At 38.4% G+C, this 25031-nt stretch overlaps 4 protein-coding genes across 10 annotated transcripts in view; 2 read left to right on the forward strand and 2 right to left on the reverse strand.

Annotated features, from left to right (window-relative positions):
* Window positions 1-29: 29 nt before the first annotated feature.
* On the forward strand, window positions 30-5555 carry rab19 (RAB19, member RAS oncogene family; the record flags this gene model as incomplete). Of its 2 annotated transcripts, XM_081355675.1 has the most annotated exons (4): window positions 30-80; window positions 368-556; window positions 3789-3972; window positions 5181-5555. In XM_081355675.1, the coding sequence occupies 4 exons, from the start codon at window positions 30-32 to the stop codon at window positions 5450-5452; spliced, it is 696 nt and encodes a 231-aa protein (XP_081211801.1). In that variant the 3' UTR covers window positions 5453-5555. The 2 variants fall into 2 exon arrangements, with proteins under 2 accessions (XP_081211801.1, XP_081211802.1); XM_081355676.1 differs by lacking the exon at window positions 30-80 and having other exon boundaries at window positions 269-556.
* hdhd5 (haloacid dehalogenase like hydrolase domain containing 5) lies at window positions 5456-13339 on the reverse strand. 2 transcript variants are annotated; one of them, XM_081355674.1, is made up of 8 exons: window positions 13012-13339; window positions 11630-11833; window positions 11382-11494; window positions 10036-10129; window positions 9844-9877; window positions 9586-9760; window positions 8552-8740; window positions 5456-7563 (listed from the first exon to the last, which is right to left on the reverse strand). In XM_081355674.1, the coding sequence occupies exons 1-8, from the start codon at window positions 13117-13119 to the stop codon at window positions 7146-7148; spliced, it is 1335 nt and encodes a 444-aa protein (XP_081211800.1). In that variant the 5' UTR covers window positions 13120-13339; the 3' UTR covers window positions 5456-7145. The 2 variants fall into 2 exon arrangements, with proteins under 2 accessions (XP_081211800.1, XP_081211799.1); XM_081355673.1 differs by having other exon boundaries at window positions 11630-11842; window positions 13012-13334.
* ccdc77 (coiled-coil domain containing 77) lies at window positions 13282-20889 on the forward strand. Of its 5 annotated transcripts, none has more exons than XM_081355668.1 (12): window positions 13282-13429; window positions 14018-14064; window positions 14597-14759; window positions 15433-15575; window positions 15651-15747; window positions 15855-15936; window positions 17051-17139; window positions 17689-17837; window positions 18269-18509; window positions 19207-19332; window positions 19670-19822; window positions 20475-20889. In XM_081355668.1, exons 2-12 carry the CDS (start codon window positions 14033-14035, stop codon window positions 20619-20621), a joined length of 1422 nt encoding a protein of 473 aa, XP_081211794.1. In that variant the 5' UTR covers window positions 13282-13429; window positions 14018-14032; the 3' UTR covers window positions 20622-20889. The 5 variants fall into 5 exon arrangements, with proteins under 5 accessions (XP_081211794.1, XP_081211797.1, XP_081211795.1 ...); XM_081355671.1 differs by having other exon boundaries at window positions 15523-15575; window positions 20475-20864; XM_081355669.1 differs by having other exon boundaries at window positions 13421-13513; window positions 20475-20864.
* ankrd26 (ankyrin repeat domain containing 26) overlaps window positions 20781-25031 on the reverse strand; it is a 33970-nt gene continuing 29719 nt past the window's right edge. The window contains exons 40-42 of the mRNA XM_081355667.1: window positions 24416-24665; window positions 22536-22581; window positions 20781-22276 (exon numbers count right to left, since the gene is read on the reverse strand). Coding sequence (XP_081211793.1) covers window positions 22116-22276; window positions 22536-22581; window positions 24416-24665 — 457 coding nt within the window. The 3' untranslated portion in view covers window positions 20781-22115. The remainder of the gene's footprint in view (window positions 22277-22535; window positions 22582-24415; window positions 24666-25031) is intronic.

Consider the following 25031-nt stretch of genomic DNA (forward strand, 5'->3'; position numbering starts at 1 on the left):
TCCCAGTAGATTGCAATAATTGCAATAGGATGCATTGGTGCAGGTGGGCAGGCGGCTGGACGTCTCACTTTCACACACAGGTACACGGGTGTGTCTGTTTGCATTAGTGTTTCAAAGAAGGCGAAGGACGTGGCAGAGAACAGGAGTTAATGTTGTGTGACTGAGGTCAAAGCTGACTTGTTCGTTAACCTTGTTTTGGCAGCATGGAGATTTCTCAACATGTTATTTTCTGTGCTAGCTTATAGAAAAGGCCTGTTTTAAACACATCTATGACAGCCGGAGGTTGAGCCTGTGACATTAGCACCCTGAATGAATCGTTTCAGGGTCAGTGGGTCACAATCCGCAAGTATTTATTGCAGAAATGCAGTCCACAGGGCAAGAGGATGAAGATCGCTGTGACTTTCTGTTCAAGATCATCCTGATCGGCGACAGCAACGTGGGAAAGACCTGCGTGATCCACAGCTTCAAGTCTGGGCTGTTCAGTGACACCCAGCACAACACTATTGGAGTGGACTTCACCGTTCGCAGCATGGACATCGATGGGAAGAAAGTAAAGGTCTGTGCACTGATTCATGATTTGAAATTAAAAAAGGTTTTCCTTACATTCAGTAAAAAAATCTTCTTATATATACAGTATATTAAATAAAGAACTTTATTATATATAATATAATACAGATTTTTTTTGCCACTATAAAGAACCTTTTATGTAAGGGGAAGATTCTATGGATATATATATATACAGTATATATTCATCTATAGAATCTTCCAATTTCACCAAAGGTTCTTTATAGTGGCAAAAATGTTTTTTAGATTAAAAAAAAAAAAAAACGTGGTAAGGCATTTTAAAGAGAACAAAACATAATTTACATACAGGAGTACACACTCACCTAAAGGATTATTAGGAACACCTGTTCAATTTCTCATTAATGCAATTATCTAATCAACCAATCACATGGCAGTTGCTTCAATGCATTTAGGGGTGTGGTCCTGGTCAAGACAATCTCATGAACTCTAAATTGAATGTCAGAATGGGAAAGAAAGGTGATTTAAGCAATTTTGAGCGTGGCATGGTTGTTGGTGCCAGACGGGCCGGTCTGAGTATTTCACAATCTGCTCAGTTACTGGGACTTTCACGCACAACCATTTCTAGGGTTTACAAAAAATGGTGTGAAAAGGGAAAAACATCCAGTATGCGGCAGTCCTGTGGGCGAAAATGCCTTGTTGATGCTTGAGGTCAGAGGAGAATGGGCCGACTGATTCGAGCTGATAGAAGAGCAACTTTGACTGAAATAACCACTCGTTACAACCGAGGTATGCAGCAAAGCATTTGTGAAGCCACAACACGCACAACCTTGAGGCGGATGGGCTACAACAGCAGAAGACCCCACCGGGTACCACTCATCTCCACTACAAATAGGAAAAAGAGGCTACAATTTGCACGAGCTCACCAAAATTGGACAGTTGAAGACTGGAAAAATGTTGCCTGGTCTGATGAGTCTCGATTTCTGTTGAGACATTCAGATGGTAGAGTCAGAATTTGGCGTAAACAGAATGAGAACATGGATCCATCATGCCTTGTTACCACTGTGCAGGCTGGTGGTGGTGGTGTAATGGTGTGGGGGATGTTTTCTTGGCACACTTTAGGCCCCTTAGTGCCAATTGGGCATCGTTTAAATGCCACGGCCTACCTGAGCATTGTTTCTGACCATGTCCATCCCTTTATGACCACCATGTACCCATCCTCTGATGGCTACTTCCAGCAGGATAATGCACCATGTCACAAAGCTCGAATCATTTCAAATTGGTTTCTTGAACATGACAATGAGTTCACTGTACTAAAATGGCCCCCACAGTCACCAGATCTCAACCCAATAGAGCATCTTTGGGATGTGGTGGAATGGGAGCTTCATGCCCTGGATGTGCATCCCACAAATCTCCATCAACTGCAAGATGCTATCCTATCAGTATGGGCCAACATTTCTAAAGAATGCTTTCAGCACCTTGTTGAATCAATGCCACGTAGAATTAAGGCAGATCTGAAGGCGAAAGGGGGTCAAACACAGTATTAGTATGGTGTTCCTAATAATCCTTTAGGTGAGTGTATAACCATACATTTGAATGTAGAATTCAGAAACCCTTGTTATAGCGACACCGGTGGCCGATGAGTGAACTGCAGCCAGCAGTTTATTGCTCGCACTCACGCAAACGTAACGTACAAGAGACTGAACTGAACATGATTCAATGCCACGATATACTCACGATGAAGTTCTTTTCATTCATTGCGTAGAAGAAAAAAGAAGATGGAAATACCTTTACAGCGATACTGTTAACCGAACATCTAAGCGCCGTCCACGCTGCTGAGAGCGACAATTAGGTTAATAATATGTTAATATGTGTTGCGCACTTTCCGTAACAAAATAAACAACTATGAAAGCTTGTTTCAGCTACAGAATAAAACATTTTAAAAGCTAATTGCGACTTTTTATCTCACAATTGCGAGATATAAAGTCAGAATTGCGAGATATAAACTCACAGTTGCGTGTTATAGAGTCAGAATTGCGTGATATAAACCCATTTTTATAAACCCTAATTCTGACTCTATAACACGCAATTGTGACTTGATATCATGCAATTCTGACTTTGTTTCTCCCAATTGCGTTATCAAGTCAGAATTTTACTTTAGAACTCGCAATTGCGAGTTTAAATCTCACAATTCTGACTTTTTTTCTCAGAATTGCATGTTTATATCTTGCTCTTTATAACATGCAATTGGGCTAAATTCTAAATATAGCCTAAATTCAGAATTGCGAGATATAAACTCACAATTTGATATAAACTCGCAATTCTGACTTTATAACACGCAATTCTGACTTTATATCTCGCAATTCTGAGATAGGCTAAAAAGTCGCAATTTTCTTTTAAAATGTTTTATTCTGTGGCGGAAACAAGCTTCCATACTTCCATATAAAAATGACAGCAGTGAGAAAGCTGCAGTTAAGAAAGCATCAGATCATAGCGATGTGGATTTATGTGCACCAGTTGTCGACAGATGAGGCAGGCCTAAATAAAATTACACTGTTTTGATAGATTGATTATAAAGTATTTGAGACTATAGATCTGGCTATGTGAGACTATAGTTTGAATTATTTACTTTTCTTTGCATGATACATTGAGATTACAGTACAGGAATTTTTGGCATTATCCTGCAAATTGAATAGGCATTCATTCATACGTGTCATAAAACAGAAGTTAGGCTCTCCGGAGCGCGTCAACATCACATCCTTTTGATTTTCCTGGCAAAAACGTCCCGATTCCTTCACGTAAATATCCGTCTACAGGCTTTCATAGGCAACCCAGACAGCAAGATAGTGTCGGCCCAGATCCGGCCCACATCCGGTACACATGGAATCCATACGCACCAGATGTGGGCCGGATCTGTTGCTGTCTGGGAACGTAGAAGTCGGGGAAGGTCTCGTTTTTTATTTTCACACATTGGCAATGAAATGTGATTAATACATGAAAATTCTGACATATAGCCTGGGGCGGTTTTAGGATTTGATCTTCAGGGGGGCTTAGCCCTCAATGAGAATGTGTAGCAAGAGAACATTGCCTATAAGTGATGTAAATGGGCACCACTACTATATAGTAAGTCAAAAAATACCATACCAGTACTTAAATTGTTCACTGAACCAAAAATGGTTCTTCTATGACATTGCTTTTTTTAAGATTGTGCATGTCTAGAAGAGGCACTGGTAAGCCATTTGTGATTGTGTCTGTCTGGAGTTCAGATGCAGGTCTGGGACACGGCGGGACAGGAGCGTTTCCGCACCATCACACAGAGTTACTACCGAAGCGCCCACGGTGCCATGATCGCATATGACCTGACCCGACGACCCACCTTTGAGTCTCTGCCGCACTGGATACAAGGAGTGGAGCAGTACGGAGCCGCCAACGTCGTCTTTGTTCTGATAGGTCAGAACACGGATTCCCAAACTTTTTTATCAACCAAACCCCCATATTTACTTTGAGTACCCCCTGAGGTTTTAGAATCAATTTTTCAATAATTTGACAACACATCTGCATGTTCACGGTTATTATCTGATGTTGGTTAAAGTCGACATGAAACTTATCCCTCATCCTTCCCTCGGGTCATTTTGACCCGGATTTTTTTTTTTTAATTCTTTGAGTGTTCATCGAGTGTTCACCCCATGACTTTTGTCGCGCTTGAACCACGAATACACACTTTTTTTTTTTTTTATGGATTCGAGGAGTTTTGTGGTTGAAATTTAAAAAAGTAACAAATTCTTTACTCACGGGTCAAATTGACCCCCATAGGAATGAATGGAATGAGAGGAATGCTTCAGTACACATAGAAAACCCTAAAAATGCTAAATTCAAACTATGGATGCTAAAACTTTACCAAAATAATATTTTATAATGTCTATATGTGTATCTGAATGCACACTGAAGAGAACCTGACTTTAGGACCCAGCAGAAACAGCTCATTTGCTCCAGAGCTATAAGGCCATCTAATGGCAAGTCATGAAATATCATGTTATATTATTTTCTTTCCACAAGAGGTCGGCAAAGACACCCAATGTAAGATATTTTGAGCTGAATTAAAAGGTTTAGGCATGAAATTGAGTTGAAAGAATGTGAGGAATGTGCTTCTAAATTACTATTTATTGATTATTTATTGATAAATCTAGTAATTTAAAGGTAAATCAAATAAAAAAGAACAAAAAATCTCCCCCCAAAAAAATTAAAAACAGAAAAAATATGATGAAAATGAAATAAAATAAGCTTTCTGAACAAAAAACATTAAGGATAATTTTAGGGCTTCGGGTCATTTTGACCCGCGAGGGAAGAATTTAAGTTTGAATAGTCTTTTCTTTGCTATTGTGACATTATTGTATTGTATATCTGAGTGAGATGGCTTCTCGCACAAGAACAAATGTAGGGCGGGGCTTGATTTTGTCCACTGGGAACTGATTGGATGGTTGTGGTTTGCTATTGGTCGATCTCATGTGAGTGACAGGTTGCCCCGCCCTCACGCCAGTGCAGGGAGGGGAAGTTATCCTGATTAAAGATTACGGGGCACATGAATTAGAGACGATTTCAGCTTGAGACATTCAACAGCAAATAAACTAGACATTCATGATGTGTTTTCCGTCCTGCAGGAAATAAGTGTGACCTGGAGGCGCAGCGGCAGGTGCTGTTTGAGGACGCGTGCACGCTGGCGGAGCGGACCGGTGCGCTGGCCGCGCTCGAGACCTCCGCAAAACAGTATCGCAACATCGAGGAAGCCTTCGAGCTGATGGCCCGGGAACTCATAGTACGACACGGAGGAATAGTCCATCAGGACAGCCAATCAGATTTACCCACAGTTTTCTTGCACTTGGATTCTCATTCAATAGATGGAGAACATGAGAAGAGGTCATGTGACTGCTGACTTGTGTATATATATATTTATTAGGTGGACAAAGATGATAAATACAGTGGATATTACATAAAAATAAATCCGACATCTCAGAAAATATAGTTGCATTTAATGAACGAACTATGTAAACATACATATGATATTATGGTTTTCTTGTTCTGTGACATTTATTTTGCAGTAGGTTGTGTACAGTACAATACAATGCAAAAACATTAAAAACAGTGAATCAGTAAATGCATTTGTTCTTTCTGAACACAAAACAATATATTTAAAGGAATCAATATTAATGAGGGATTTGTGTGTTAAATTATCTAAAACCAACAATAAACAGTAAACGGCTTGTTAACGCTCACTGACTGCTCAGTCCAGCTAGACAGAACATTAAAAAAATTCAAAACACTTTTTTTTTTTTTTTACTTGAAATTATCTGAAAATACAGTACGACACGACGCTCAAAACGTCCAGCTCTTGTACATAAAACAGCTGCAAATACAGAACCATGTACGTTCTGTGTGAACGGCTCTTAAGAGGTCCAGTGTTACAGCAAACCAAAGTGTTCACATTTAAACTAACTGAGGTGTACGTGTACTTTAAGGATATTTCAGAGAACACACAAACTATTTACAACCTACTGGAGGGGAAAAATGAACTTCCTCCTTGCAATGGCATTGTGTGTTTTTTTTTTTTTTTTCATTAACTAGTATGGCTTCACTGACAGTGTTTCCTGGCTGCAAGCGTTTAACCTTGTGCTTGTGAAAGTACTAAAGGTTCCAAAAGGGGGTTTCACACCGATGCCATAGAAAACAACATTTCTGGTTCCCAAATAGTGCAAGTGCACTTGACTCGTGTCTAGATGTAAACGTCATTCAAACTCTTACTTCAGTCTTGCCTGAAGTGCTGCATTTAATTCAGATTGCACCAAATTAAATAAAATTTTACGTGAAGGCGAAAGATTTCCCCATGCAGATTTTGCAAAAATTCTGGTCACACAGATTCACCGCGTTGACTTCACTTACAACTGTAAATGTGACTGCACCTTAAGAAAACAGTTCATGAAACAAGTTGCATTGAAAGATGTAAAGTAACATTGTGACATACAAAGTCTCAAGTCGCAATTACGAGCAAAAATGTAGCAATTGCAAAGTCGCAATTACCATTTTTTACTCTAAAGTATAAAAGGGCTTTAGCTCATGCAGTTCCATAAAAAGTCCATTTTAATGCTAATTGAGTTCTGTTAAAAATAACAAACTGAGCGGTGCTTCAAACATCGCTACACTATACTGACAGTAGATAATTGCCACACCTGTACAATTACCTTATTAATGTTATAATGGGCTTCCATCCCAGACAGCAACATAGTGTCGGCCCAGATCCGGCCCACATCTGGTTCACATGGAATCCACACATTCCAGATGTGGGCCGACACTATGTCTTGGATATTTGTTCAAAAGCAAAATATGATTTAAATTAGGAGGCATGAAAAAAATGACATGCGTAAGTATTTAACAAATAAAACTCATAGCAATCAAATAACATGATATTTGTAGTAAGTAAAATGGACAGGCAAAATAAAATTGTTAAAAATGTTAAAAATCGCAACAGACAAAAATAAAAAAAATCAACACTTCCTGTGTTGATAGCTTCATTAATTATAAAAGGACTGATTCTGTTCTGATCGTGTAGATATGGCATTATAGATGGCGGTTTACTGCAGTGGCCAACCCTCCAGCTGGAAGACCAACTCCACTGCGTCCCGAACGTCATGGACGATGAAGGAAGGCTGAGTCAGGCTGGGGTCGAAGCGGAAGTCCCGGTGACCGTGGAAAATCCGCTGCTCCGTGACCGTCTGCTCGGGGTCGGAGGGCAAGTCCTGCTGGTCTCGGTTGTAGACGCCCGTGCAGACCAGGATTGAGCTGCAGCCTTCGGGAAGACGGTGCTCGAACGAGCCCCCCACCATCACCTGTCCGGAGCATTTGGCATCGTCGGACGCTTCGCACGCCAGGTCTCCGCTCACCTGGCTGGCCGAGCCGCCCTGCGCCTGCACCTGGGCCCGGCTGCGATGCATCGCCTTGAGGTAGCGGTTGTACAGGTTCGCACCGTAAATATCAGCCATGGGGTTGTCACTAGGAGAGAGACACAACGTTTCTTCACAAGGAAATCAGATGTGCATCAGAGTCTTAAAGTGACAGCAGCCTAATAAACCTGAGTCATTAATGTTAATCAAAGAAGATCACTCACTGCTCTTGACTGAATCTCTTCTGCAGCTTTAATAAGGATTCATGTATTCAATTTATAATGTGTGTTATGACAAAAACTCAGTTTTATGAAATCTAAGGTCATAAATATCTTAAATGGTAAAACAAATGTTTTGGTCATTTTAAGAGGTCTTAAATTTGGGGATGGAAAACAATGTTTACTTTATAGTGATTAAATTGTAATATGTTGATAATTGATCATAATAATCCTTGCATTATACATTTTGTGTGTGTGTGTATATATGAAGAGTTCAGATACAAAAGCGTCTAAGTGCCATCTGAAATTTTCTTTTAGAATGATCATTTTTATCAAGCTTGTATATTTAAGTTCAATAATTTCACTTAAATGGCAATGGAAATTACCTATGAATTGTCATTTAAGTGAAATTACTGAACTGAAATATACGAGATTGATAAAAATGATCATTCTAGAAGAAAATTTCAGATGGCACTTAGAGGCTTTTGCATCTGAACTCTTCATATATATATATATACATACACACACACACACACACACACACACACACACACACACACACACACACACACACACACACACATATTTTTAAATATTTACATAATTATTAAATACAGTTTGAAGCAGAAATATAAAAAAACAGTGTTTTTTTGTATTATATAAAAGTAAATAATATTGCTTATAAATATCTCCTTGTATCCATTTATTAAGAAAAAATTATTATAGCAAATATTGGATAGCACCACTGTTTTTACTGTTACATGTATTCCTTGTGAAATAGTAAGTGCCACACCCTGTTCAGACTGAGCATCAATAAAATTTGACCATTCAATGCTCTAAAAAAATTGCTTGTGCATATTAATGTGGTCCAAGCTTTACCCAATGGCGTAAAGTCTCTCGACCGGCCGGGTCCAGCCCAGATTCTCGGCCTGTTGTCTGATGAGCAGTTCGGCGTAGTTGTAAGTCACAACGCTGGGCTTCCCGATCAGAGCCTCGTACTTCAGCTCACAGCCTGTTATCTTCTTATAGATGCTCTCCAGGCACACGAGGAACATGCCGTGACCGAATCTGGCAACAAATGAACAGCAATCCTAGTTAGATCTGTATTTAACTAAGAAAAAAATTCCGATGATCGTTGGTAAAGTCAACATAAAATGGCTTTTGCAACCCATTTTTTACTTCAGTATTCTGTTAAATTTCTGTAATATTCAGGATATAACAGGATATTCAATAAAAAGGGATTTTATCAATCAAGAACTGATGTGATGGTGTAAAGTGGGCTGCACTGCCTACAACGCTAGCATGAAACAGTTATTAAACAGCTGTTATGGCGATTGGTTAACATTACCAAAAGCCATCATGATAACATCAGTCAAAAAGGAAAGTTGTTCCAGACTTGGAGCGAGACAAATATATATATTTTTAAATAACATTGACTGCTGATGAGACCTGAAGCATGTGTTTAACTATGTTGATTCTACAAAATATATACATTGATATTTTTTTAAAGAAGCCTCTTCTGTTCACCAAAGCTGCATTTATTTGATCAAAAATACAGTAAAAACAGTACAATTGTGAAATATTATTACAATTTAAAATAGCTGTTTTCTATTTGAATATATGTTAAAGTGTAATTTATTCCTGAGATCAAAGCTGAATTTTGTCACATGATCCTTCAGAAATCATTCTAATATGATGTTTGCTGCTCAAGAAACATTTCTGATTATTATCAATGTTGAAAACAAGTTGTGCTTCTGCATATTTTTGATGAAACATTTTTTTTTCATGATTCTTTGAAGAATAGAAAGTTCAATATTTGAAATAGAACTCTTTTGTAACATGATAAATGTATTTACTGTCACTTTTGATCCATTTAATGCATCCTTGCTGAATAACATCTTCCTGACACTAACCGAGGGTTTTTGGCTTCGGCCATCCACAGCAGATCCATGTTGCAGGCCAGCACAGGGATGTGTGGGTAATGCAGTGATGTCACCGCGTTTCCTGGCCTCCCATTGGTCAAGAGCACATCAACAATCAGCTGTAAGTTTGTCTCCCACCTGACAGGCTCACCGAACAGGATGACAGCTTTAAAGTGACAGTAAAAGCAGATGTGAGCGGACACAGATCTCAGCCAGAACAGAAAGTGAAACGGGTGGAATGAAACTTACCGTCTATTGGTGGCAAATCTTTAGATGGGGGAATCTTAGGAATATTAAGTACATTATACAGTCAATGCTCAATGCTTAGGATTAGGAATCTGTTCAATTAGTTGTAATGACACTTGCCTTACAAACACAGCTAATAACAAATGCTAAATTCTCCTGATTTTTACATATTCAGATATTATTGTTTCTACTCACAATGTCTTTGGGTCTGCGATGGTGATCCACCATGTCCTGCAGAGGAAACGCCTCTCTTAGCATGTCAATGGTCACAACGTTCTTGAAACCGACACTGGAGTTTATTTGATCAAGGACAAATTTAGATATAAAATCCATCACACACACAGATATATTTATATGTTTATAGTACAGGGCTGTTGAATGCTTGATTTTGCACTAGTGAGGTAATAACGGCGCTGTTCTTGAAGCAGTTAAACTTACAGTTTATCGATTAGTAGAGACGCTGCTGCCGAACACTGTTGAGAGACGCACAGACGGAGGTAATTAATACACGCTTCATAACTCTCTCTCTCTCTCTCTCTCTCTCTCTAATAACTACACTAGACTGCTATCAGTGGCTTAAAGGGTAACTCTCGCCAAAATGGAACCTAGGCTCTTTTTGTTAATCTACCCGAGTCAAACTTTCGTGTAAAAGCATAATTAGGATGGAAACGCCACTTTTAAGTTTGACTGTATTTTCGTTTTCGGTCAAAATGCCTTTTGAATGGGAGTGAATGGGGCACTACAGTGATAGCATCAAAATCACTATTTTTAACACACTAAGAAGGCTCGACACAACATGAAACTGTGCTCTCAGTATCACCAGGGGCTCTACACATGAACTCCAGCATTGACAACATTGTTTGTGTACACAGAGTTTGCTAAAAAGAAAGGTTTTGTCCGACTCACTTTATCAGTTAGTGTTTCCGGTGGCTGGAATTTTGGCGGAGATCGACTACTTTTGACTGACAAAATTCCAGCCACCGGAAACACTAACTGATAAAGTGAGTCGTACAAAACCTTTCTTTTTAGCAAACTCTGTGTACACAAATAATGTTGTCAATGCTGGAGTTGATGTGTAGAGCCCCTGGTGATACTGAGAGCACAGTTTCATGTTGTGTCGAGCCTTCTTAGTGTGTTAAAAATAGTGATTTTGATGCTATCACAGTAGTGCCTCTTTCACTCCTATTCAAAAGGCATTTTGACCGAAAATAAAAATATGGTCAAACTTAAAAGTGGCGTTTCCATCCTAATTATGCTTTTACACGGACGTTTGACTCGGGTAGATTAACAAAAAGAGCCTAGGTTGCATTTTGGCGAGAGTTACCCTTTAAGTCTCCATTACTAGCTTTAAAATTACATTTTGGAATTAGCAATGGAGGCTTGGGATTAGATGCGCAATTAAAATATAACATATACATATATATATATGTAATGTATATATATATATATATATATATGTAATGTATATATATTAGATAAATTTGTATAATAATCATTATTTATAACTATTTTATAATTATAGTAATTTATATCAAGGATACTTGTGTGCAACTTCCACCACGGGTCCCTGTCCGGACACCAGCACGCACAGGTCATGGAACTGAGTGAAAACCCTCAGAGGACTGTGGGACAGCACCACCTGGTCTGGTGAAACCTGTTTGGAGAAATCAAACCGCCCTGTCTTACTCTCAGACACTGTAAACAAATCAAATGTTGTGTTTAAACTAACGACAGTGCAACTGGAGCAGTCTGGAAGGAAGGATTACATATTTGTCGTCAGGTGTCTCACCTCAACCTCCAGAAGGTGAGACAGCTGCTCGGCTTTGGTTTGCCGGAGAGAGTTCCCTGCGTTGGTCACAAACACCACAGGAACCTTGTATTTCCCATCCTTGTCCACCAGGTCCCTAAAACACTGTTTAGCTGCAGGGATGGGCGTCCGTCCACGTACCAGCACTCCATCAATGTCAAACAGAAGCCCAAACAAGCTGCGGTCCTGTTCATCCTCAAAACAAACATAACATGTTTTGTTAGTACTCACTTAGCAGACACTTTCTATCAAGTTAACTCACCATACAAGACAGAATGTTTCAAAACATCTTTACAGTGATAAACCAGGAAAAAGTGACCAACTGTACACATACCACTCAGTTTTCCTGGAGGAATCTAAGGTTAAAGGTCGTGTCACAAAGTCACAATTGGGGATTTGAACCTACAACCTTCAAGTTACAGATCAAATTGAGGCTCAAATTGAATCATGAAAGCCACACCATCCCCCTATAACAAGGGGTCTCATTCCCTTCTTAGACTGTTTTCACATTTCCCGCAAAAGGAAAGTGAAACCTTGAGTACATCTCACATTTGCTGTGCTATTTATGGGAAAACATACCACAGAAAAGAAAGCCAGGTGAAAGTTCATGTAGATCAATTACAAAAGTTCCATTCACTTGCTAAATAATAATGCATGTCAAAATAACTATAAATATATATTTATATATATATATGTATGTATATAGCCTATTCACTAGTTGCTTATATTACTTAGTTATATAACTTACTTATATCGCTAATATTACTCGGATATTGGTTGTTTATTAGTAGGCTACTTATTATGCACATAGTGTGTATTTCTGTTTATTTTTCGCTTTTGTTATTCATCTTTGATTATGTCTTGTAATGTATTTATAAATGTTGTGTATTCCTCCTTTTGTTGTGAAGCACTTTGTGATTTTTATCTGTGAAATGTGCTATACAAATAAATTTTACTTACTATTAATGCCTTATTCTGCATGACCATATTCTACATTCCTTAATTCTACTAATACCAAAAACTTAACGACTACCTTACTAACTATTAATAAGCAGTAATTAGGAGTTTATTGGGGCAAAAGTCGTAGTTAATTGTTATTTAATAGTGAGAATTGTACCTTAAACTTAAGTGTGACCATATGCCATAATTTTTGGGGCGAGAGTGCTGTCTAGATAGGCAGCTCACTACGTATCGACACTAACCAGAAACTCACAACAACAACAACAACAACAACAACAATAAAAGCCTTTTAACACACAACACGACTCGGTTTGTTGTGGTCAGGGGTGTTAGTTTGTTCATGACTATTAATGAGGGTTAAATTCTGAATACTGTAATACCAATAATAATGAGCATGAACTCACAGTGCTGTAGCGGCGCTGCGTCTGCGCAAAAGCAGCTGCATTAGTGACTTTCCTGCTCACTTTCACGCCTCTCCACCCGATCCTAAACATGTTCAAGCGTGGAAACATGTCTGGGGAAAAACAAACGAGGAAACGAGACCACGTTTCTACTTTGACCTGAGGACGACTCTGCACTGCTGCTAACCATTAGCCAACATGCTACGAGCAGCTGCCAAACATGTTTTTCTAGCTCTAAAGGCCTTCTTATCTAAATCAATGCATGTGTGTTGTGTGTCAGCAGGAGCGAGTGTAGAACTGACAGCGCCAGTGCGCGCTCGTGTTCTTGCGCAGACTCAGAACGCGCTCCTTTAAACACACACTTCCGGGTTGTAACCGGCGTGTTTTGAAAACGAGCAGTGCCAGTGAACGCACATAGAAGGTAACTAAATCAAAACTGTACTTATATTCGTTTGTTTTATCACGAGAATATGATTATAAAAAAGCTTTAATAATGTGAGTAGAGGTAAATATTAGAAATGCTACATGTAGCCAGCTAGTTGGACCATTAACAACCGTTATTTTTTATATTTTGATTTTATTGTACAACCGTAACTAACGTTAACGTTATTTAACGTTACTTCGCATCTGAAAGATTGATTAAAAAATAAAGTGACTAAAGTGGTAATTTAAGTATATAGTTAATTTATTGGTCCAAATAAACCTGGAAAACGCTTTGTTTGTTCAAACTTCCCACCGCAAAGCGTCACTGTTTACATGACAACCATAAACGTGCCATACTGATCATAAGAGGTTTTATTTAGCGAATATTTTATGAATCTTGATCTGTTGCATGTTGTTGTTTTTTAACCTTAATTTTAGAGTATATTTTGATCACCTACAGCTCATTAAATTCAGGTGAAATTACCTTAAAATTAAATGTAAATAAAAAATGTAGCTTATTTATTTTCCATTTTAATGTTATTTGAGTGCACCACATTATAGTCTGTTTTTATTATTATTATTTTAGGCCATACTCACTGTGATGATGGATTCTCCTACAAAAGAGCATAAAAGGTAAATATAATTTTGAGAACCTCACAAAAACCCCAAAAAAAACAACAACAATATTTTGCATGAAGATTTTTTCTTTTCTTTTTTTATTAATTACTATTTTCATTATTTTTTACATCCCCATCCCCCAAACTCTCATTATCATAATCCAATTTTACAAGTTCCATTATTCTTGCTGATTATTCCCATCACATTCTCCTGTATAATTCCTTCATTTGTAATACAATAATTGAAATAAAGGCAGAACAATTGAAACCATCATGCACAATTTATAGATCATTCATTTAAGAATGAGATTTTTGGTTTGTTTTTTGGATTATGGTAATGCGACAATGGGTGCAAAATATGCTTAATTGGCATGGAAACAACATAAGACAATAAGATATATATGTGTGTGTATATACACATTACACACACATACTGTGTCTGTTTATATACAGTATATATACTGTATATTATACCATTGGTGATCATATGCATGTATGAAGCATGTCTGAAATCCCAAATGACACCCATTTTACTGTGTTTGGGTCAGTCAGCTTGATTCTCCGCTGCCCTCCATCTCGGAGCGTCTGGCGTTCCTGCGGCCGTCCCGTGAGCTGCTGGAGTTCTACAGGCAGAAGGTGGCTCAGTTCGACGGAGAACACGAAGACCTGCTGCAGATGCTGGAGAAGTACAGGAGCACCGCAGAGGAGCAGGTCAGCCCTTTTCCTGGATTAGTGGAAATTAGTGGCATTTTTTTTATGTATATTTTTATTGAGAACATTCTTAAGTGCATGACATATGTGACCCTATACCACAAAACCAGTCACATGGGTAATTTTTTTAAAATTTTGATGGATACACCATATGAAAGCTGAATAAATAAGCTTTTCATTGATGTATGGTTTTAGGATAGGACAATATTTGGTCGAGATACAACTATTGAAAATCTGGAATCTGAAGATGCAAAAAAACATTGAGAAAATCTCCTTTAAAGTTCTCCATTTATGTTCACGATTGTGCTGCATTCACTCACAAAAATAAATGTTTTATATATTTACGGTAGGAAATGTACAAAATATCTTCATGGAACATGATCTTTACTTAATATCCTAATGATTTTTGACATAAAAGAAAAATCGATAATTTTGACCCATACAATGTATTGTTGGCTATTGCCACAGATATACCCGTGCGACATGTGACTGGTTTTGTGATCCAGGGTCACAAAACATCACAACCTGCTGTTTTTCTTTTTTAACATCCATAGAAATAAATTAAGAAAACACTCTTAACCCTACCCATCCCAAATTATCACATTATTATTTGATTATGTTTCTACTCTCTCCGTCGGTGTGTGTACATGTAACGCTGTGTGTTGTCGTGCAGCACAAGTTGCAGTGGGAGGTCCGTCAGCGCGAGGAGGAGATCGCGGAGCTCCAGAACGCTCTCAGTGACATGCAGGTGTATCTCTTCCAGGAGCGAGAGCAAGCGCTGCGACTGTACGCCGAGAACGACCGCCTCAAAATCAGGTCAGATGTCTGATGACAGCACAAACATGATCACTGAGATGAGCACGAGTCTGAAGGCTTCGTTTGCTGTCACAGAGAGCTGGAGGACCGGAAGAAGATCCAGCATCTTCTAGCGCTGGTGGGACCGGATCCAGGCGAGATCACATACTTCCATCGGGAGCCTCCCAATAAGGTGCGAAAGAATACAAAGCTAACCTTACTTTGATATTTCATGGCCATCTGTGAAGTATTATTCTTTATTTCGGTATGCAAAGTTTTCATGAATTCAGTTTTATTTAGGTCACAATCCCTCAGAAGAAGATCCAGCTGAGATCACATGAGGAGTCGAAGGTGGCAAAACCAAGACCTGTAAATGCGAAAGGTTTGACCATCACCTTTGCTTTCTTAAACGTTTAGCTGTAGAAGGTGTAGAGGTAAAATACTAGGGCTGGGTATTGACACAAATTTCACAATTCCATTCGATTTCGATTCACAAGCTTGCAATTCGATTCGATTTCGATTCGATTCAATATTGATTATTCTGGATATCAGGTACAATACATGGTACATTTTCTCAAGGAAAACAAATCTCTTAACTAATGCTGTTAACTATGGGAGTCAGTTGTAGCCTACTATAATATTGAAGGTAAAAATTAACTGATTTGTATACAAACACTTAAATTACACTTTTATATATCTTTTATATATATTTTATAATAATAAAGTTGTATGAAAAACAAACATTTAAATGGTGTCTGACATAAAAACTTGCCAGATTTATTATAAGATGCCTTAAATATTGAAGAACATTACAAATTATTATGAATATGTAATATGGTGCATATATTTAGCAAAATGCTCCTATCTAGAGTTAATTTTTCTAGCTGACTAACGAGTTTATGGTCACTGGATATGGTTTTTCTGAGGTAAATGTGACGTTACATGACATTGTTTACAAGCTGATTTACTGACTTACTTTCACTGATTGAGCAATTCCATGTGACATGATACGGATTTCGATAAGTTGTACTCTGTTTTAACACACTTTCAGATGCTCATTCGTGTTTATTTCACGCTTTAACTGGTATGATTCGCGCGAAATATTCGCGCTTTAACTGGTGAGCGCCAGAGCGATCTCACGCCTCAGCGCCAAAAAACGGTATTTATGTTTTTGAATTTCGTAAGAAAATGGACGTAATTTGAAACCTGACACTTTGTTTCAAATCAATAGTAACAAAGCACAATGATTTTTGCGATTTATTGGATGGGACACGCGCTAAAATGTTCCAATCATTCATCAACTGAAAACAGGATGACTAATCGATTCTTGGGATTTAAGAATCGATATCGGTTCGTAAAAATGAGAATCGATTAAAATCGAGAAATCGATGTTTTTTTACCCACCCTATAAAATAGATGTTATTTTGAGATTAAGGACTCATCTTGTCTATGTAAGAGGAGAATATCTGTACTTTAACAGCATGTGGTGTTTACAGGAACTACAGGAAGCAAGAAATCGTCCAAAGACGACGACAGCAGAAGTTCAGAGCAGTACAAGAGAGACAACCAGACGTTACTGCTGCAGGTGTGTGTGTGTGTGTGTGTGTGTGTGTGTGTGCAAAATTTCATGCATTCTTATGCTGATATTTGTGTATGAAACTATTCCTGAATGTATGACTGCTGTTTTCTGTAACAGTGTTCATCAGAAGTCCTAGTCAATATGTGAGGCTAAATAGATGTGTTTTCAGCATGGTTTTCAGACTGAAATGCGAGGCAAATGTTGGATCACTATAATTAGGAACCACAGTTTCCACAAATCCCTTCACTCGATTGGGATGTTCTCTTTTATTCTGGAAGGCAAGTGCAGTGACTGTAACATCGAGCGTGTTTTACAGTATTAAACACATATCAGGCTCCGAAAATTTACCAAAAAGAACACAAAGATTGGCCTTCTCAGCTGCCATAGTTGCAACTCTTGCGTCATCAGATCACGTGTTCAACACACCACTGTTTCCATTTAAAAAATGTGTTGCAACTTTTTGTCGGGGTTGCCGGTTCTCAGAAGTCATTTATGGTGTCAATGATGTGAAATGCTCAGTGTGTGCTTATGGATGCTGTTCCTCCACTGGTCCAGGTGGAGGCGCTGCAGGCTCAGATGGAGGAGCAGACGCGGCTGGCTAAAGAGCAGGTGGAGGCGCTGCTGGAGGACAGACGCATTCACCTGGAGGAGAGACAGGTTCAGCACCAGCGGGACCAGGAGAGAATCACGGCCCTCGACGAGAAGTAAGTCCATCCCTGCTTCTGTTTCAACAAACCCTGAACCCTCACTATCAAACTCTCTCTCATCTGGGGCCGGTTGCATAAACCGCTAAGACTAGTCTTACAAGTTAGACATAAATTAATTATTTTTTAATAACTTTTTATAATCAGTTACTTAAAAACATAGATTGGCCTAATCCGATACGGAAAAGTAAGACTGGTTGCCCCCTGACTAACTGTTAGAGGGTCATACTAGATCCTTAAGATACTGTCTTAAAGGGTTTGTTCATCCAAAAATGTCAATTCTGTCAGTAATTACTGATAAGATGAACGAAAGTCTTACGGGGTTGGAACAACATGAGGGAGAGTCATTACTGACAGAATTGACATTTTTGGTTGAACGAACCCTTTAACATAATGGCTATGTTTCTGCAACCGGCCCCTGGCGTCCTCAGACTCCAGCGCACGCAGAATCTGCTGTACGAGAGCACGAGGGACTTCCTGCAGCTGAAGTTCTCGAGTCGAGCTCACGAGAAGAGCTGGATGGTGGAGAAGGACCGTCTTCTGCGAGAGCTGGACTCCTGTCAGGAGCGACTGCGCGAGGACCGCAGTTTCCACGAGCAGCGTCCGTCAGCTGACACGCTGGCCATCACACACAACCACGAGAGCAGCCACACACACCGGGACGAGATCAGGGTCAGAAAGACTCGTTTATAACTTGTGAAAAATAGTGTGATATTATGAACACGTTATTTAAGAATTAAAAAATCGTACTAAAGCCTGAGAAAAAGTATTGTTTTCTGGAAAATATTATTATTAATTACACACACACACATACACATATATATATATATATATATATATATATATATATATATATATATATATATATATATTTTTTTTTTTTACATTTTTAATACCATTTTATTTTATATTCTCATAGTAATTTTGTTGTTTGTAATTTAAAAAAAATATTTTTTTAATGTTTTAGTTTTCATAATTTTTTTATTTATTAGTTTTAATTTTGTACATCTAGCTAAACTAAGAAATGGTGTGTGTGTGTGTGTGTATATATATATATATATATATATATATATATATAAATAAATCCATAAACACGTTTGTTTTGTTTTAAAAACCCTGATGTATAGAAATCACATTTTCCTTGTAAACTTTAAGGTTCACCTATTATCAATATTTTTGTTATTATTAATATATCATATTTATATAATCTTTAGGTATGTATATATATATATATATATATATATATATATATATATATATATATATATATATATATATAGTTGGCTTTAATTCATAATATCTTTGTGCTAGATCTTTTAAAGTCTTTATCCAGCTCTTACAAGTGATTTTGTATTTTTTTTCCCAGCAGGCTTTGCAAGAGGAACTGAAACAGGCTCATAAACTGTCTGACATGTACCGAGAACAGTGTGTGAATCTGGAGACGGAACTGTCCCAGATCAGAGAAGAGGGCGACGTGGGCCGAGAGATCTTCAAAGTACGCAAACAAACCCTTAGTTCACCGGAAGAAAACAAAGAAATGGTTGCTCACCCTCCTTCATGTGTGCATGCAAATGTTTTTACTTCTGTGACACACAAAAGTCCATGTTTAGCAGAATGGCGAGACAGTAGAGCAGCCTAAACATCAACCTAAATATCTCCTTTTATGTTCTATTAAAAAAAAAAAATATTATATCATAAAGACATGAGGGTGAGACGCCTTTGACATTAATACATTTTGATATTTTATTGAAGAGTTGAGGTCGTTTAAATGTCAAACTAGCTTCTGAATTTTGATTTTGTGTGTGTGTGTGTGTGTGTGTGTGTGTGTTCAGGAGCGCTCTGACAAGATGGCCAATCGCCTGCAGCTAATGACTCAGCGTTACGAAGCTCTGGAGAAAAGACGGGTCATGGAGGTGGAGGGATTCAAGACCGACATCAAACACCTGCGGCAGAAAGTCAGAGATGTGGAGAAACATCTCTTTAAAGTCAGTCAGCGCTCTCATTCATCTCTTCTATACTGTTTATACGCCACTTAAAAAACATTTGTGCAAACTGTGGCACGTTGACTTATTTTCAGCTACACACAAACAACGAAATTGTCTGATATCATTACATTTAAATTGACCGTTCCCTAAGACCCGCCCCCTTTAGTTACTGTTGCTATGTCCGACAAGCCACGCCTCTCTCACGCCCCACCCTGTTCTCACGCAGTAAAACACACATCGCGGAGCAGAGGACACTGACAGACAGGACAGACCAGGTCACTTTTGATATGAAACAAGTCTCAACTTTCAAATGTGGTCATTTTGTAAAGAAATTTAAACAGTAAATACCGTTTTGTGGCTCTTTAATGTGTCTGACAGATCGCTCAGTTAAAGCGGCTCGTGAACCGATCATCTCTTCCTTCTAGTTCATTTATAGCATTAAATAAACATGAATGAACATCTACTAACTCTCCTGACTGATTTGTCAGACAAAAATGGTGGATTCGGTGGATTATGATAGGTCAGATTGCCTGTCAATCAAACTCCCTGCGAAGGGCAATTGGCAGACAGATAACTCATTCATATTATCATTAATAGTGCTAATCTATTTAAAATGATGCAGATTTTGATGTCTGTCTCTCTCTTCCACTAGTTGACGCTCAACGTGGGCCCTAATCAAGACCTGGCGATTCTCCACGAAGTGCGTCAGACCAACAGCCGCACGGTGAAGGTCCAGGGTGAGCTGAAGAACCTGAAGGCCAAAATCTACAGACTGGAGAACGATCTGAGATTCTGCTGAAGACTCGTCATGTGGATTGATATAGGCGTTTGCATGTGGAAATATGAACTCTATCCGCTCTGGGTCAAATTGTTGGTCTCACATTATGTTGTTCACACTGTTTTTACCAATGATTTGGAGTATGAGGAACTCCTGAGACTTAAGACTGGATGAAGGATTCAGAAGAAAGTAAGACGTGTGTTTATTTGTGCCGTTGCATCTTCTATATTAGGTAAATAAAGGTTGATTTTTGTATTCAATATGAAAGTGACTGGTGACTGAGACAATGACGAACAACACAAGGCCCATGTTCATTTTATAGCTTTTAAACATTTCTTTAGACAAAAACAATACTGAAATGCTTGGAAGAGACTACATATTTCAGTAGACAAACTAAAACCTACAGATGAATCTGATGAAAAGTCATATTTTACAACAAAAAAAAGATATGTATATCTATATTTACCCACATATACACATTTTAGAAATGTATGTGTGTGTAAAAAATAAATGAAAATATATATAACAGTAATGAGAATTTTAAATTTGAAGATAAAATAAATAGAAGTTTAGGGGTAAAATGCTTAATTGTCAAGAAAATATCACAATGCAAAAAAACTAAAACAAATTACACGTTTTATTAACATGCAACATCTGAAATATGACTCCGTACACTAATTTGTGAGATTCGCTCATACATTGAAACGATCCACCCTGAGCACAGACACGTCACACTCCAGATCATTGTCTAGTTGCGTCTCATTCAAGTATAGCATTCATTTCCCAAAAAACATCTCCAATTGAGAGTTTCGTCATTTGATATTAAAACGAGTATATTGCACGATAGTGTAGAACGTACCATTGTCATCACTTGGCGATAATATTAACGGTACAAATACTTTTTTATAATATGCGTCGACTTCAAAAACAGCCAAAGTATATACATAGTCAACTAAAACCCACATATGAAAAACATGAACGCAACAAAGGTCTTCGTAAGGGGGACTTGACACGTACCTCGAGACCTCAGTGACGCCCATATGGCTTCAACAACGACAGAACGACTAAAACACACAGTTCATTTGCTCCTGAGGCACAAAAGTGCGTTGTCACTTCACACTCGATTAAAGGTCACAATCTGTAGTGTTGAAATGTTGGCCCTTTCAGTGGTTGTATTGTTTTTGCAGCACTAATGCACCAGTCTGAAACAGGATCAGTTTCATTTTTTCTTTTAAAAATAGTTACGTATCTTAAGGTGGCGTTATTCCCGACCAGCAGGAACCATCATGATGACTGGGATTTTACAGGATAAACATATTCTACTTTGATGAGCTTTTTAGGGCATTAATGGCTGTATGGAGGCATCATAACCACTGTCAAAACACCAGCTCTAGTAAACAAACTACAGTTTTGTTAATCGATAGGCCTTTTAGGGAGGCATGTGGCTGTCCACCCTCATTAGTTTGTGTCTAGAGTGGGTTTGTGACTGTGAGAGTTGATTGTGTTCACAGTGTGTCAGATCATGTAGTTCTTCTTGAGCACCTCCAGATATTGTTGAGTGGCTCTGCTCACAGGGTCCGTCTGCTCCTGGGTCACGTTCAGGTTCAGGTTTTGAGAGCCGGAGGCCGAACCTACGGGAGACAAACGGGCAGAACCTCCTTCCAGCTCTCCTGTCACTGAGAGAGAAAAAGAAAGACAGGCGAGTCCACATCAAATGAATACAGAATAAATTTGCAGCTCAGGGGGCGGGGCAACCTGTCACTCACATGAGATCCACCAATAGCAAACCACAACCATCCAATCAATTCCCCATGAACAAAATCAAGCCCCGCCCTACATTTGTTCTTGTTCCAGAAGATATATACGTCACAATATGGAAAAAAGACTATCGAAACTTCATGATATTAAGGATATTTTGTTGTATTAATGACTCACCGTAGTCCAGCTCCTTCGATATATTCTTCTCCAGCTCCGTCTGCATCTGTAACAAGACAAGAAGATTACACTTCTAACTTCATCTCATCAAACACGCATGTCCTAAAACTAGCGCTCACCCGCGCTAACAATAAAACGTAGCGTTAGTAACCGGAATAGTCTAATTCGTCTAATCCAAATGCTAGTATAAGACTAATTAATTAATCAAAAGTTTGGGGCTTTAAGCCTGAATTTATTTGATGAAAAATACAATAAAAACAGAAAACACTTATTTTAAATTGTAATAATATTTCTAAGTGAATATATGATAAAATGTAATTTATTCCTGTGATCAAAGCTGAATTTTCAGCATCGTTACTCCAGTGTCACATGATCCTTCAGAAATCATTCTAATATGATGATTTTTTTGTTTGAGCAAACAAGGCCGTAATATAACCCCTGCTAGTGATATAATTATTATGAATTTGATTAGTAGAATATTAAATAAAGAATAAGCTGAATCATTCACGTGGATATTAGTAAAAGAAATGAGCATCAAATAAAGGGGTTCAAATTTTGACTAATACAGACCTGAGAATAGCAGAACGTGTTACAAACCATAAACATTAGATCTAATTTAAATATTACGTATATTCAGTATGAATATTGTATGTCAATTTTTTGTACCCATTAAGTTCCAGGATGACCTACATTTATTGAATTGTGCAGTATACAACAGAGCACACTGCACAGAATACTGTATCCCACAATGCAACGCTCTTGACTTTACCTTCCATTTCCAGTGCGGTAAAAGAACCGAAACTAATATCATCTGATCCAACCGTCAAAAGTTGCAATATTTTTACACAAAATAAGAATTAAAATGTAAAATAAAATCATTTGAAAACAATGTTGCATACAACAATATTTTCAAAGTTGCATACTGCGAAAAAATAGTACAATGTATATTATCCTGTATGCAGTGCACTTGTACAGTATTTAATTCTGAACAGTGTTATTTTCTCCCAAAAAAAGCAGGTGTGTGTGTGTGGTGTGTGTGTGTGTTCTGATAGTCAGAGATCTGCACACAGCTACACACCTGCTCAGGTATCAGGCTGCAGAGAGGACAGGTGAGAAACAGACTTTTGAGCTAGAAGCTGAAGATATCAGAGACACAAGAGGTCATGAGTCCAGACAGCAGGAGAAACAGGCGAGGGGGTTATTCGGTACGGTTAAGAAGAGAAAGATAGTGGAAGGAGAAAACATATCATTGTTCGTTAGTTTTAGAATCACCACCATCTAATGATTTCTGAAACGGTGGCTCTTCTAAAGCTAACAGTAAGTATTAGATCATGGTTAGTGTTGAATGTGGAAGCAGTGACGTGTAGGATTTGAAGAACTGCTCACGTCTAAAGCCGGGAGCACACTGTGTGCGATTTTGCCGTCTGAGACTAATTTTGCAAATCCTAAAAATGATTTCTCTGATCCTAAACTAAAATCTGAAGTCTTTGATCGTTAGTTTGACATGTTCCCCAACAGCTGATTAAAGGGTAACTCAACCCCTGGTCAGAGCCTGACTCGAATGCTGGGAAAGTGGAGTTTTGTTTTGAAAAGTGTCTTATTTTACCCAGAATGCATTGCAGTGTAGGTCCTACTTAAGATAGTCAGTGTGTTAAGTGCTTTGTGCAAGGGTCTGATTTAGATGTCTATCTGAAGTCTGACTATCTACTATATCTAAGCCATAGTCAAAGTCTATCTTTGTGAAACCGGCCCCAGAGATCTTACAGTGTGACATGGCTTACAGCGAGGATCATGTTCGTACAGTCTGACAAGTACTATTATAAATCGCACAGTGTGCACTCGGCTTAAAGGAGAGTGAAATGACTTGATGAAGCGCTCACCTTTGCCAGGTAGGCCTCGACGCGGTTGCTCTGGGATTCTCCTACCGTACCCAGCAGAGGGGTCCCCAGGCCCAGACTCCTGTTCAGGGGTCCCAGAGAGGCCCCATACGCCCCCACAGAGCCCAGAGACGCCACGTCGAGAGCGGGGCCTCCCAGACTGCCGTTCACGAAGCTGCTGGTGAGCAGAGATTTACTGCGCTGCCTCTCGCTCAGGAGTTTAGTGTTGGCCTCCGCTAGCCGCTCATTCGACCTGCACACGATCACAACAAAAAGACATTTAATGGAACATAATAAAAACACAGAAATAAATAAATCAACTGAATAAAGACACAGAGCTGCCTATTCTATAATTAAAAATATTTACTAGGGCTTATAAAAAATAAAATGGGGTCATTCATGATTATTTATTTTTTTACTGCTTTTATTTTACTGATTTATTTGTTTTTAGTTTTAGTTTTTACTTGGTAAATGTATGATGATTTACTGCGCCTCCCTTGATATGCTTTGAAATAAAATTTATTATTTTGTTCTTTTATATTTTACTATTTTTAAAAATGTATTTATTATTTTATTAATTTATTCGTATTTATTTTTAGCTTCAGTTAAATTTTTCATA

The sequence above is a fragment of the Scardinius erythrophthalmus genome (genome assembly GCF_964197995.2).
Source record: "Scardinius erythrophthalmus genome assembly, chromosome: 24".
NCBI lineage: Eukaryota > Metazoa > Chordata > Actinopteri > Cypriniformes > Leuciscidae > Scardinius > Scardinius erythrophthalmus.

Bases quoted from the DNA above. Each gene is read 5' to 3' on its own strand.
- hdhd5 (XM_081355673.1), bottom strand. From the start codon at position 13,119: ATGTTTCCACGCTTGAACATGTTTAGGATCGGGTGGAGAGGCGTGAAA. The intron at 8,741-9,585 runs GTTAGTGTCAGG...ATTTGTTGCCAG, and splicing joins GCCGAAGCCAAAAACCCTCG to ATTCGGTCACGGCATGTTCC. The intron at 7,564-8,551 runs GTAAAGCTTGGA...TCTCTCTCCTAG, and splicing joins GAGAGACTTTACGCCATTGG to TGACAACCCCATGGCTGATA.
- ccdc77 (XM_081355668.1), top strand. From the start codon at position 14,033: ATGATGGATTCTCCTACAAAAGAGCATAAAAG. The intron at 15,748-15,854 runs GTGCGAAAGAAT...AGTTTTATTTAG, and splicing joins ATCGGGAGCCTCCCAATAAG to GTCACAATCCCTCAGAAGAA. The intron at 19,333-19,669 runs GTACGCAAACAA...GTGTGTGTTCAG, and splicing joins TGGGCCGAGAGATCTTCAAA to GAGCGCTCTGACAAGATGGC.